Source organism: Rissa tridactyla, chromosome 4, assembly GCF_028500815.1.
Source record: "Rissa tridactyla isolate bRisTri1 chromosome 4, bRisTri1.patW.cur.20221130, whole genome shotgun sequence".
In the NCBI taxonomy this organism is placed as follows: Eukaryota; Metazoa; Chordata; class Aves; order Charadriiformes; family Laridae; genus Rissa; species Rissa tridactyla.
The window spans coordinates 11,311,259-11,325,481 of NC_071469.1; the positions used below are offsets into that span (position 1 = coordinate 11,311,259).

At 42.4% G+C, this 14,223-nt stretch overlaps 1 protein-coding gene across 10 annotated transcripts in view; it reads right to left on the bottom strand.

Annotated features, from left to right (window-relative positions):
• Positions 1 to 14,223, bottom strand: part of TEAD1 (TEA domain transcription factor 1) — a 163,505-nt gene that overhangs the window by 99,882 nt on the left and 49,400 nt on the right. For all 10 annotated transcript variants that reach the window (XM_054198066.1, XM_054198060.1, XM_054198059.1 and 7 more), the window contains exon 3: positions 7,630 to 7,883. In XM_054198066.1, coding sequence (XP_054054041.1) covers positions 7,630 to 7,777 — 148 coding nt within the window. In that variant the 5' untranslated portion in view covers positions 7,778 to 7,883. The remainder of the gene's footprint in view (positions 1 to 7,629; positions 7,884 to 14,223) is intronic.

Here is a 14,223-nt window from a genome sequence, read left to right on the forward strand (position 1 = left end):
CTCTTTCCCCAATTCATATTGTTTTTGCTTACAAAAACGTGTCTTTAATCATCCAATGTAAAAATTTTAGTATGCCTAGAACAAAACCAGAAGAGCTTCAGAGGAGCCTTTTTCTATTAGCTAAACCATTACTTCTGCTGAAAATCTGTAAACTGTTAATCCGTTAGTGTCCAATCCCGTAACTATACGGTCAGACTAAAATCATCTGGAAGCCCAGACTCTGAAGCATTTCTCTCTGATGTTCCAGACCAAGTGTCCCACATTAAATTGTTTGTAGGATAGGAAAATATTCATACAATGGTATGACTACAACTTCTCAAGGGCATCACAAAAAAAAATCCTGCATGCATCTGTGAGGAAATCCCTGTAAGACACAGTTAAGATACATATTAATTTTGAATAGCATGGCCCTCAGGGAATTGTGTAAGACTCATGTCACAACAACCACAGCATTTACTCTCCAACAGTTAGCCCGGGCTCGCTCCTGTGAGGTGTGGGGTGGGATATAAGCCTACTTCTCGGGAGACTGCATGTCCCCAGAAAACCAAAGATGCTGTAAAAAGTTCTTTGTGCCACCACTGCTCCTTGTTCCCTGTAGTGTTATCTGTGATCACACCCACACTGGGCAAATCCACTAGGGGAGACGGGGACCATTAGGATGAAGTTTCCCTCCCAACATGGTTCAGATGCCTGGCTTTCACCACTCATCTCACTGGCTCCAGCTCCTCCTGGCTTGAACAGCCGGCTAGGAGTCTCTGATTCCAGCAGCTCTTGGAGGCTGGTGCAAGCCATGGTGATGGTGCTGACTGTGGTGGTGGTGGTGCTGCTGCTGCTGGCGGTTAAAGGGTCAATTTTTGATCAACTTTTTTCTGTTATTGATCATGTAAGATCCTCTCTGCACTGTCCAAGCCTCTCTCTTTATAAAACAACAGTTTCTATGGTTTTTTACCTCTCTGTTTCCCTAAGGATGCCCAGAACAGGGGTGTCTAGCACGAATACAACTCACCTTCCACATCCCCACATAAGCACTTTACTGGGAATGTCGGTCAATGGGCTGCTGCTATGGTTGTGTGAGATAATTCAGCTGGTTTTGGAGCTGGTAAGAAAGGAGACACTTCTACCATAATCTCATACTGGTCTCATGAAGAGGAATCCAAACCTGACAGCCCATCATAACCCCCAAGACCATGTGGGCCTTACTTGTCTAACTCAAGTTGTCCCCAGGTTGTCTGAACCAGAAGGTGTTCACCCTGACATGCTTCTAGGAGGGATCCCAGTTCTGCAAGGAATGAGATCAAATAAATGAGTACATTTGCTTTTATGCTATCTACATGTAGGATTTTCAATTACTTTGAGCTCCCAGTACTGTGCAACCAACTAACACGCTACATCAGCATGATCAAGGCCATTTTAACTACCTCCTAGTGCGACAACCCTATTTCTTAAGGCTGCAAAACTATGCCTTCTGCAATTACAGGATCACAAGTTCATCTTGTGAAATCTGTGCTGGAAGTAAAATGAGCTCATATAAATCATACTAGACAATCACCTAAACATATCCTGCATCTTCTAGTGAGGTTGCATCACTTCAGTGCTCTCATGCTAACATGCGTCATTTCTAAACAAGGGTTTTACTAAAGGAACAATGTCATAAAGGAAAAACATCCTCTTACTCTGTTTAGTATAGCCATTTGAATAGGACCAGTCATTAAATGACTCTTAAGCGGTCAAACGCCTGAACTGAACCTGCCCTTGTAGCTTCTGTTTAGTTCCAGGCAAGCACTAACGGTGCTAGTAACTCCTCCATACAAGGGACTACTCAACACTGAGGACTTGGGCAGCATCCATACAGTCTACTTGACATTATTTCCCACAAACAGGCTATTAACAACTTTCTGCAAGTTCTTCTTAATACGGATGACTGAAGAGAACATGCTTAGCAGAGAGAAGACAAAACCCAAAGTGCTAAAAAGCACTTCCAAAGGATGTCCTGCTCTTTTTGATGCATGACTTTTCAGCAAAACTTTCTAGTATAGCTTCCCATTTCCTTTGGGATACATCATTCTCCTGACCCAATACAGCCAAATGGAGTATGTGATCGCACTGCCATGTATGACCTTGCACAACATTACTCACACTTTCAGATGTGGTGCTTCCCACAGCCTGCTCTCTTCTGTCTGCTCCCCAGGTCAGGGTTGATACCTTATCATGCACAGCTCTCATACAGTCCCACTTAGATTCTTCTTTGAGGATGGCAGCTTATGGGAGAGGGGAAAAAACCAAACATTCTCTGTCTCGAGAAGACTCTGCCACTTTATCCCAAACCATTGACAATTTGCTCTTGAAAGCCCAAATAGAAAGATTAAAGCCTGTTCCCCCACATTCCAGAAATCCTCGACAAGAAGCCCGATACCCTTCACTTCTAATGACAGCAGTGCCTACTGCGCAGCTCACAAAAGCAGCTTGCCCCTTGCAAGCACAGCATGCTGATGTTGCAAGGATATCCCTGGATTGCAAAAATGTTCATAGGCACCTTTGTTCATAATCTGAGTAATTTGAGTAGTAACTTTTGAAACAGACACCGTATCTTTGAACCTTCGTTTTCTTCAGGTTGAACTGATTGCTCAGCACAGGCTTGCAGCCTGCCTTCATGCATGCACTGTGCCATGATGTCATACAGTGAGCAATCACAGCATTGCGAGAATGTTTCTAGACAGATTTGTTTACAATCTAAGAAACCCAAATAGTAGCTTTCAGAATAGGAGTCCTATCTCCAGTGCATTTTGTGTATGTTGCTGTGAGACCAAAAAGAAAAAATAAAAAAATAAATACAAGAGTGTATCTTTGTACAATGATTGCAATAACAGATGAATAAACATGCAACTTGATACTTCACATCTGGTATTTCATCACTCCAAATACCTTATTCGCATTCAAATATATTTAATACTCTGGAAACTTTATAAGGTAGTGATGTCTTTATAGAGGCAGTAACTTGCATGGAACTTTTAAAATTAAAAGCAACAGTAAAAATAATTTGTAACATGTTACTGTATTCTTCATAAAGCTAGTTACCTTGCAGTTTCCTAACAGAAACCCAGAAAGACACCTAATAATAGCAGTTAGCTACAGAACCACGCAAGCCTACAGAATAGGATTTCTTCTGCCGATGTACTAGTTCGAAGTTCAATTTTAATATTCAATTTATATAAGGTGCTTTGGAAACGAAGACTATTATTACTCATCGTGCAAAAATTCTATCATCTGAGTAGAATTTTTTATGAAAGTCTCATTTTTCCTTTACTGTCATGGTAATGAAGGCCAAGAGATTTTATGCATGACCTAATAAACATATACAACGGTTTTGAAAGGCTGCTATGCACCTTCTCACGTTAATTAGTACTCATTCTTCTCTGTAAAACAACTAAACACGCTACAAAACTTCCTTTTAAAACAATCATTAATACACTCTTAAGTAGTTTTCTTGCAGAGATGAATACCTCAAATGCAAGTCACAATGACTAATTTCATTCGTAACTCAAAAGCTGTTTACAGATCTCAAAAATTAAGATCAAACTATTTTCTTGTCTTAAAGGCAAAAGCCACCTTCGCTACCCTGAAGCTAAGTTAGCAATGCTGATAGTAACATGTCTGCAGGCATTATTACACTTGCTAGCAACTTATGCTACTTTGGCATTGTCCCTGGAGTTGCACTAGTTATGTCTCGCTATAGCTAAATTTCAAGAAAAAAAAAAAAAAAAAGATGAAAACATGCACACGGGGCCAAATCCATTCCCGTGGTAACTCCAGTGACTTCAGTGTTACACCAGGGATAAAAGTAGGGCTGCATTTCACAGCAGCTTTCATTCTTGTAATCTTTTCCAAAACACTCTCCCAGGAGCAAAGACAAGCACAGGCAAATATCCTGCCAATAAGTGAGTTCACAGGAATTGCTACGAGTAACTAAACTGTCAGCAGTAAAAGAACAACAATTGGAACAAAGTACAAATACAGGACAGCCAATGCCCTCTAACGGGCTAGAGTTTTACTATGTGCTGGATAAACAAGGACACAGAAATTCATCAGAATTGAGCTCTGAGAGGGGAGACAAATTATAGGGTGTCCCACTTTGTATTAGTGGATGATATTTGTGTTTTATCAATACTCCTTTTGAAGCAGTACAGGTGAAAAAAATTCTTACCAATACTTTGCAAGACAAATGAAAATGGGCCTCAGAGTCAACTCTTTCCTCCATGGGCTACGCTCAACTGCTTCCACAAAGAGTGTGAGCATCAGTTTACAGATGTGTTCCTCTATCCTCCTTCAAGCTTTCGTATTTAATCCCTCCTCACCTTTGTTTTTATTTTATTTACTACTAGTCAATACTGTACTAGGAGCAAAACCAGAACTGTAAGACCATCACAGCCACACAAGCAGAGGCACACAGGAAGGGGGAAAAGAAGTGATGGATAATGCTTTCCTGCACCTTATCACTGGTCCCTTGGCCTTACAGCGCACTCTCTTTCTCTCAAGAATTTACAGACTATGGTTCCTGGAATTTGCCCGTCTGAATCAAAACAAGTGTCTTTGCTTCTTACTCAATCATTTCCCATGAATTTAAAAACAAGAGTTTCATTAAGTTTTTGTTTTGTTTTCTGAGGGTTTCTTCAAGGAGCCATAACCCTGAACTGGTGGCAGGGTCAGCGGCAGCCTGAAATGCTCCTGGTCTCACACAGGTCACAACTTCGTCCTTACAGTCCAAGGATGCCCCAGGGCCAAAAAAACCACCACATCCCCTTCCCCTCCCCAGCCACGGGGCCCTGCAACCCTTTTCTGTGGGGGTAGGACTGAAAGTCTCTTGTTCTCATCCTCCTCTGGTGCTGTAAGCTACTTTTTTGGGAAGGCACGGGGAGAGGGAAAGGCCCTCCCCTTCCCTTCCCTCCTTCATGCATGATCACAGCTGTAGAGGAACAGCTGAAGCGATTCAGGCTGCCCGGAGAGGTCACAGATGTCCCTCAGTACCGCTGGGGCTGCTGCGGCCAATGGGGCTGCTGCTGCCCAGGTGGCACCGCGGGCAGGAGTCCCTTGGCCACCCACCCCGCACGCCCCCCAGAATCCAAGCCCCCCAGCCCTTCTCGAGCGATCCTCCAGGTCCCCCCGAGCCAACCGCCCAGGAGCCTGTACACAGCCCTCCTAGAAATGCCACTTTTAAGGACAATTTTAGACCACCACAAAGAACAGTGAAGAAATTCTGGCTTCTGCTTACATTAATGTCACAAAGCTCTCATTAAATCAAAGGCAGAGACTTAAAATATTTCTTCAAGCAAAATCTCTGCTCTTCTCAAAGTCTCTCTCCAAAGATAAAAAACTACAATTGCTTAACTTAATCCACACGGAGTGATCATTATATTTGCCTCTGTAAAGATCGTATTTGTTCTAGTGCCTATATCTAAAGGTAATTTCAGTTACAAAATGAAATGGTGCTCTCTTGACCTTTTGTCTTACATGGTTCATGAATTACTGACACATTACAATATCCCCCAACACTATGGAAGCTTAGAGATATTGCAGTGTCTCTCTTGTAAGTGAAATAAACTTGGTATGCCACTAAAAGGCATTAAATTATTTTCATTATGCCACACAGAATCTAAAACACTTACACTGTTTTGATTTCAAAATCCTTGGAGAACAATTATGCTCTCAGGGCCATAAGACTCTATTAGAAAGTCCTCAGAAACCTAGCATGGTTTCAATAAATCCTCAAACACTACAAAGCAGTTACTCAGCTTGAAGAATGAAAACATGAGTTCATCCACTGCAAAGGCAGGATGTAAATTCTGCTCCTACAGTACCCTGTACTTCCTAAAACATTTTTTTCTTCCCAAACAGGGCAACGCTTTAAGTCAAGTTTTCAGCATCAAACAGGCATACCTCCTTCTTTGATTGAAAATAAACAGTATTTGATTTAGGGTGAGCATAAATATATGAGATGTGCTTACATGCGTAGGGTATTAGGGTATTACTAGCTAGCAATATTAATCGGCAATCAGACATGCATAAATGGCTTTATATGTATATAATTTAACAAATGTTAACATTCAGGATTAGAGAACCATTAAATTAAATCAGTGATTGTCAAAATGAATGGATAAATATGTTAATTTCTTTAATTTATACAACGGCACAAAGAATGCCTCAAAACACCAAAAATCAGACTTCAGGGGTGATTACTGTGGTTGTAGGGATCCTGATTTAAAAAAATGCAGCCACCCTTATTTTGGCTGATGAGGCTGTTCAAATCTAAGTAGAGCTTTTGAGCATAAATACACAATAAGCTTGTTTGTACATACATGCTTATGTCCTCCTAGAAAGAGCACAACCTTCTAATTAAGCAAATCATCCCCCCTTTCCAAAGGAAAATAACTCCACCGAAATACAATCAAAATAGGCAGAAAGGGGCGAGAAGGAGCAGACAAGAGAAATTATATTCCCCTGCGCAGGGAGAGAAGGGGGGGGGAGAGGGAGAGAAAAAAGCAAACACCCAGGCAGGAAACCGGGGCCCGGCAACTTTCTGCCAAGGGCAGCTGAGATGCTTCATCCCAACTCTCTTTTTCCAGACGCGACGTTTCGCGTGGCCGCCAGGGTCACATGGCAGCTGCGAAGGGAGGCGGGGGGGGACGGGGGGAGCGGGTCCTGCCCGCCCTGACCCCCCCGCCCCGCCGCCGCCAGCAGCAGCAGTGTCCCTGTTTCCATGACCTCAGGCGGGGGGGGCGCGGGGGGGCACAGCTGGTGGCAGCTGCAGCACCATCTGCTCGGGGCTGCGCCCCCGGGCCGGCCGCCACCCCCTCTGCCTCCGGACAGCCCGGCCAGGTAGGGGCAAGGTCGCCTCTAAGTGGCCCCCCCAGGCACAGCGGCAGGAGGAGCCGGGGCGAGAAGTTTGCAAACTGGAAAAGAAAAAGCGAAGGGGAGAGAAAGAGCTCGGAGGAGCGGGAGGAAAGCTAAGGAGCCCCGGACAGTGCATGCAGATGTCAGTATGCCTCGGCGGAGTGGATATTTATGGAATGCTGTCAGCACGTCATCTGATTTATAGCAGTTTGCACGGAGGGAAAGGGAAAGAAAGAAAGAAAAAAAAAAAAAAGAAAAAGAAAGGCACAAAAGCACCCCTAACTTGCCTCTTTCATCGAGAGGCTTCTGAACGCAACAAGGACTTTATCACTTTGCAATTTAATATTGCATGTTCTGCCACATGATCATGCAGACTGTAGTTCCCGTTTCTCTTTCTGCACCATTTATTGAAATATAAAGAAAAATGCTTACTTTTTTTTTTATGTTCAAGGAGTGGCACATTTAAAAGCTTCTGTTAAACATTCCCATTCAGCCACAGCATAGCATTCGTTAAAGACACAATTCTGCATCAATATTGCTTCCCAGTGCCAGCGGGGGACGGACTGGTTCGGAAAGTCCTGGGCAATGCATCAGCCCAGCTGAGCTCCCTCAGCTTCACAGATTTCTTCAAGATTTACTCCGTAAGTACCAAAATCAGAGCCAGGAATTTTGTGTAAAACCAAGCTGGGCTTTACAGTTCTCACTGGGACAATTATTTCCAAAGGCTAAATGTGTACCACTTACCATACATTTTGCCTTCATCTGATAAGATGATTTTCCTCCTCCCACATGGTGGATAGATAGCTAGAGCCTCCTGAAAGCTCTGTTCAATGTCAGGGCTCCAGACACCTTCTGCATCATTGTCAATAGGTTTATCTGCAGAATCACTCATTCTTTCAATATCTTCGGCAGGACTCTCGCTGCCGCTCCAGCTGCTGGGCTCAATGGTGATGGCTGGGGTCTCCAAGCCTAAGCCTGGAGTCTTAAAGGAAATAAACCTACAAAACAAACAAACAACCCCAAAAAGGCATTAAAGACATGGAACTTCAGGCAAACACTTCCTCTTCTTCTGATTCTAAGTTAACAGCAGCTGAACATTAATGGCAATAACACGAGCATGGGAAGCACCCAGGAAAAGTAAAAAATTGGTAACAATTCTACCCAAAATCAGCAGAGGTGGAGCGGTAAGGTTGTCAGATGGGAAACTCTTTACCACATTTTCTGTACATGAAGGCACAGAGCATCAGGTTATTTTTCACAGACGGGCAAAGTGGGTCTTAATACCAGGGAAAACTCAGCAGCACACGACACATTTCATCTGGCTGAAGACTGGCACCCTTAAAATAAGAAGCCAGGCCTTCAGGTGGGGGTAAATCAGCATACTTCCACTGGCTGGAAGGGAAGCACGCCAATTTATGCCACAGCGACCACCAGAGCCTAAAACCACTTAAACATAAAAACAAAAGCCAAAAACTATTGTTCATGTTCATCCGGATGTCAGTGGAGTAAATGGAATTACACTAGCGATGACACAGCTCAATGTGATTAACTGGAAAAGGCTGTAATTTCAGATTTTACCCAAATAAATAATACAATCAGAATCTGAGCTACATACGAACAGAAATCTTTAAAATTACAATACCAGAGAAAGGAATTACAAGAAAAGATATATATACTTTGCCTTTTTAAAAAAGTCTTTGTCACAGAACCATAGCAGAACAAAAATTACAAGCTTCAAGTTGCTGAATCAATTTAATAAGAAATAATTTAATATAGCTGCACCTGCTCACACCACCAGAGCTGCAGATCTGTCAGTGTTCCTTTTATATTTCTGAGAGAAATACAACTCTGCTATAAAGACTTGCTCCAGGCAAAAAAGCTGCTATACCAGACCAAATTCATCTCTGGTGTAATTCTTCGGGAAGTCAGTGAAACAACACCAGGAACAGATTTGGCTCAACATGTCTAGGCATAATGCAGTTTTATTTTGAAAAACGAAGAAGTTTGGTGACTCTAACTGATCTAAGTGGATGGGAGTGTTCAAACATGCATGCATGAGCTGCACAAGCACTTAAAAATCCAGTTAGTTGCCTAAACACTCCAAAAACCCTAAAACTATAACATTTTTATTCTGGTGGGGGAGATGAAAGCAGGCCCTTTCCACACGCAGAAGAGAGGGGCTTCCCCTTCTGCACACCTCCATCCTCACGCTGATATACCTCTCAGTGGGGTCGTAAAATAACAGGTGAAAAGTGGCAGACAGGCACTCACCCCACAGAGAAAGAGGGGAAGGCTGTGTGTCGGAGGCTGTGACAGCTCTGACGAAACACCTTGGGGCAGGAGAACTCCCTGAAAGGAGAAATATTTACAGCAGCCCTGACCCGAAGCAACCAATCAACCAATCATCAGAGATAACCAAAACCTGACAGTCCGGTCCCTGGGAGGCTACGGTGCCTTGCAAAAAAACAGAGCTGAAACTGGGGAAACGGCTCAGTCTCGATAACCAACGTTACCGGTCTGACGTCCAAAGTATGGGGTATTTCCACTTCTCCGGGCTCTAACAGGAGCTCGGAGGGATCGGTGCATGCAAAATGGACTCCCAGGAACTTTATTTTCCTTACTTCCACATCTGTTTCTACAAAGAGGCGTTTCTTAACTTTGCATTGGTTTGAACATTTCAGCACAGTTTATGAAAATGTTAGTGCCTACCCACCAGTAATCTCAAGGCTAATCAGTGTCTCGAACGCCTTTTAATAACTGATAATGAGGGAGCAGATGGATTCACAGGCAACCACACACAAATGATAAGTGAGTGGGAAGTCTGGCCAAATACACCATTTGCTGTCTGGGAAATCCAAAAATTTACAAAATGTTTGAAGTCTCATCACAAAAAGGAAGATGTAAACCTTTGTAAAATAGTGAAACACCATCTTTCATGATTCTCAGAAGGCTGAAGGGCTGATCCAACCCTTGCAAGATTTGAACCTCGTACGCAAGATTTGGCTAAAACATAAACACAGCAATACTAGGAAAAAACTGACAAAAACAATCACGTCCATTTAAGGCTTCAAATACAGGGGGAATTTTAGGTAAACGAGAGGTAATTGAATGTTGACTGGGATAATTAGGGAGGTTTCAGTTTTACTGCCACAGTGCAGGGAAAAATGGCTACTGGAGATTTTATTGGCCTCACATGATTTGAGACCACAGTTTAGCATTTCACCAGAAGACAGCATGGAGTGGGACTGTTTACTGGGTCAGTTCTTCAAAGGTGACTCAGAGAGGAAATCCTTCCCCCCCTCAATCCCAAGCGCGATGGCATGCAACGCACAGCACAGCCATGGGCATCTTTTGCTCAGCACAACCACCCTCTGCTTACAAAATCTGCCACAGTCATAGCCTCAAGTCTTATTATCGTCCTATAAACCAGCCCTTGTTATTACATTATGCTGAAATAATAATTAAAACGCACACAAGGAAAACAGAGAGGCTCTAAAGTAATTAATGTTACTTGATATTCATGTTAGATCTTGCATTGTGTTTACTGGTGAATTTTCACTAATGTGCTATCTCCCTTCCCATTCCTTTTTACCTACTTGGATATCATCTTGAGGCATTAGTAGCTACTATTCCAGCCTCTAAAATGTAAGACAACCAAGTGTTTCTTCCATAACACCTGTACAATAGGGGTGGGGAGTAACCTGCTGGAAAAAAACCCTCTCATGCTAAAGGTTGCTTTTAGTGATTTCCCTTTTGGTGAATGCTGACACTGCAGATCAAGCTACAGGACCAAGAAGCAAAAAACCTTGTATTACAACCACTAAATGGCTCCCTCTTATTTCAGGAAAATAATGAGCTACTCAGTTAATCACTTCCAGCTCAGCTCTACATATCAAAAGGCAATACCACCTCCTTCTTAGCTTGAATTCTAAGGACCCAACTGTGACGAAAAATTTCAGACCTGTTATGCTGGAGCTCAATGTGATTATCAAAAATAATACAAGCTGTCAATAGATGAGCTTTGTTGCATATTTCTAATGAGCTATCTCATGTGAAAAATGTGGATTTACAGTCCAATTTAAATTTATAAAAACCTAAAAGTAAAAATAAACAAAACCCAAGCCTTCTTTATATTAGCAAACCCCGAATCTTACACCACCAGCGTTCAATAGAGGAAGAGTTAATCTCCTGGAGGCAATTAACCCCACCCCAGCCCCCTCCCCAAAAGCAGAGCTTGCACACATGGCAGATCAGGTTGAAGAGTTCTGTATTTGCTTTTTATCATGATAACTTTCAGAGAACCAATTTCATACTTGTACTTTCTGCTCACAAAATTAAAACGCCTCAACACTACTTGGAAAACCAACCAAAAAAAAACCCCCCAAACCAGATTTTGGCTAACCTTTTTGTGCTTTCTAAGATTTCTTTAAGCACAGTGCTGCAGTTTTAGGACATCTCTCTTCAGAGTTTCCCTTTTAACACCCGTCTCTCTCTATTACATATTTCAGGGCAGCTTCCCCTGTGCATAAAGCTCTTTTGAGTTGCAAACCTGAACGTATCTTTCTTGCAGTTGCTTTCTACACTCTCCAGTTAAGTGAATTCTAAGTATATTTGGTTCTCTCATGTAGTTATTAAGACACTTTTTCTATGCATGGCGGAGGTATGTTTGCCCCTCCAACGACACAATGTTACATTCGGCCATGGAGAAACTATTAGGGACAATACTGGATTTTATAAATACATTTTATAGCAAATCCATTCAACACAGCTTCATGAGGTACAAGACACAACTTATTTTCGTTATGTTCACTTGGTAGAGTAACTTGAAAAGTTATTTTACAAACTCAGAGAAACAAGGATAGCTATTGTCAGAGCTGGTCAAGCCAATTAATTTAACTAAAACCAAATGATAGTCTGCAACATCTTATCAAGGGAATGATTTCTTTGCTTGCATAAAACACTCTCTTATGCCTTCACTTTATGAGCAATGCAAACCTGGACTTGCCCAGAAAGTTGCTGCTCACAGACCAACAACTGAGATCAATAGCTCTTCACAGGAGTGTAGGGCAAGTGCAGATTTAAGGCCTTGATATGTTTCATATCCTTCAATACTTGCACAATGAACTAACATGGAAAAATTGTCTTTCAAGAGTCATCAGAGCTGAATCTAATTTTACAACATTCTGCAAAAGTTAAACCATTTCCTCTGTTCAATTACCTTACTTTCTTGAACGTCAGCGTACAGGTGCCGAATGGTGCCTTCACTGAGGTATCACGTGTGTATATATACATAACCACTGGAAGAGGATTAGTATTCTGCAGGTAGTGGTGCAGGAACACGAGAAACACTAAAACCATGCCTTGATTCTGAGAGATGTCCGAGAAAAACAAATTATGTCCCCCTATTCTTCTAAACTGTGTCTGCTTGAAGATATTTGCAGATATTGCAGATATTTTTGAGATAATCTGCAACGGCACCTGCAAGAATTTGCAAGTGAGAAAGCACCAGTGTTTTTATCCACACTGACCTCCTGGCTATGAATGGCTGCAGAAGACTACCAAATAATTCTTACAACAGCCCAATATTTCTAAAACAGCTCTTTCAGAAAAATATTAATTCTTGAGGTAAAGATTTTGAGTGCTGAAGGGGTAAATTACACTTTTAAAAATACATTTTATTTTTAGTTTGTGAACAGCTTCTTAGCTTCAGTCATATAAAAACAATGGGATCAGGAATCCAACAAGCTTTTTATAAACATCAAGACGATAATGAGCAGATTGAGTAAAAACCAACTAATTCTAAATTTGCAGATGGCAAATTTTCTCTCAAGGCTTGAAAAGGTACAGGCCCATGGGATTGTCCTTCTGCTTTGTTCAACAGTGTAAATCCACAGCTGGAGTACTAAGGCTTCAGGAAAGAACTGCTGGAGAGAATCCAGAGGAAGAAAGTTATCAGATCTAGAAAACATGACCTACCAGGAAAGGAATTAGGTTTGTTTAAATTTAGAGAAGACTGATGTGCAAAGATAACCACTTTCAAATAAGGAAAAGGTAACAGCAAAGTAGAGAAGCAGCTCTTGGCCATTTCTACCAAGGATAGGACAAGAAGCAAAGAACTTAAGTTGCAGCAAGAAAAACGTAGGTTGGGCATTTGGAAGACCATTCTGACCATACCAACAGTCACACACCAGAAGCAATCCGTCTGGGGTACTGGGGAACTGATGGGGGGAGAGGTGTTGTCAAGAACAGGTGACACAAGTGTTTCTCAGGAATGATGCAGCTATGCATAGTCCTGTTGGAGGTAGGGGAGCAAACTAGATGATGCCATGAGGCTCAGCAGCCATGACACAATGTAAAACACCCCTACAGAGGGAAACCTGCAGTCGGAGCACATCCTTGACAAGGCATGGGAGAACCCAGATGCCCAAGAGACTTCATAGATATCCTAGTGACCAGACAGCTTGGTCGGCTGCACAGCAGAAATCCAGGGGAAACCAGGGTTCCTACCGCTGATGCTGGTAGAGCTACATGCTTCTTCACTGTGTGGTTTCCTCGCACAGCTGCTACAGTCTGCCACATGAACATCTCTGGCAAAAGCCATCTGTGAAGTAGCTCAAGACAGGCAGGCTGGGGAGGGAGGGCAAACCACGAGGCTGGGGAGAAGAGGGCTCCTTCTCCTGCTGGTGGCTGGTGCTCTCCGTGGGAGTTTTGGGAGATGAGGCTGCCTCACCCCCAGCCACTCTGTTCTCCTTCCAGGTATCTGTCGAACTGTCTGACACCCCGTATCACATTCGGATTTCTCAAGCTCTTTCTGCACCGATTGAAGTAAATATGGAATTGGTGGAAAGCTTGAATTTTACTAGGATTTTATGTTTTCCCCAATAGAAGGGCAGTTTAACTCCCCCGAACAATAAAAACAGTGTTGTTATTGCTATCAGTACAGAATTCTTCTGCAGGTCTCCATGACGGGTCGATTTACTCGTGAAGGAGGAAATCAGCAGGAGAGTCATGGCACCTCCAAGGGCATACAGAAAACGGCTTCTGACTGTCCCTAACAGAGCACCCTTAGAAACAATGCCAGATAGGAGCCTTCTCCCAGCTAAAAGCAGCAAATGGCATTGCTAAGTATTAAAAGGGGTACTTTTGTTAAACTTGATTTTTTCCAATAAAAAACAAGCTAAAGTTTCTACTCTGCCAATATAAGTATCTTTGCAGTGTTTATGCAAATCAAATAATATGCTCAAGCCTTTTAAAACATTACTTTTTTATTTAAAAACAAATTCATACTCTGGATTTTGTAGTTGTGGTGTGTAAGCGTGTATAGGTTTTTCTGATTCT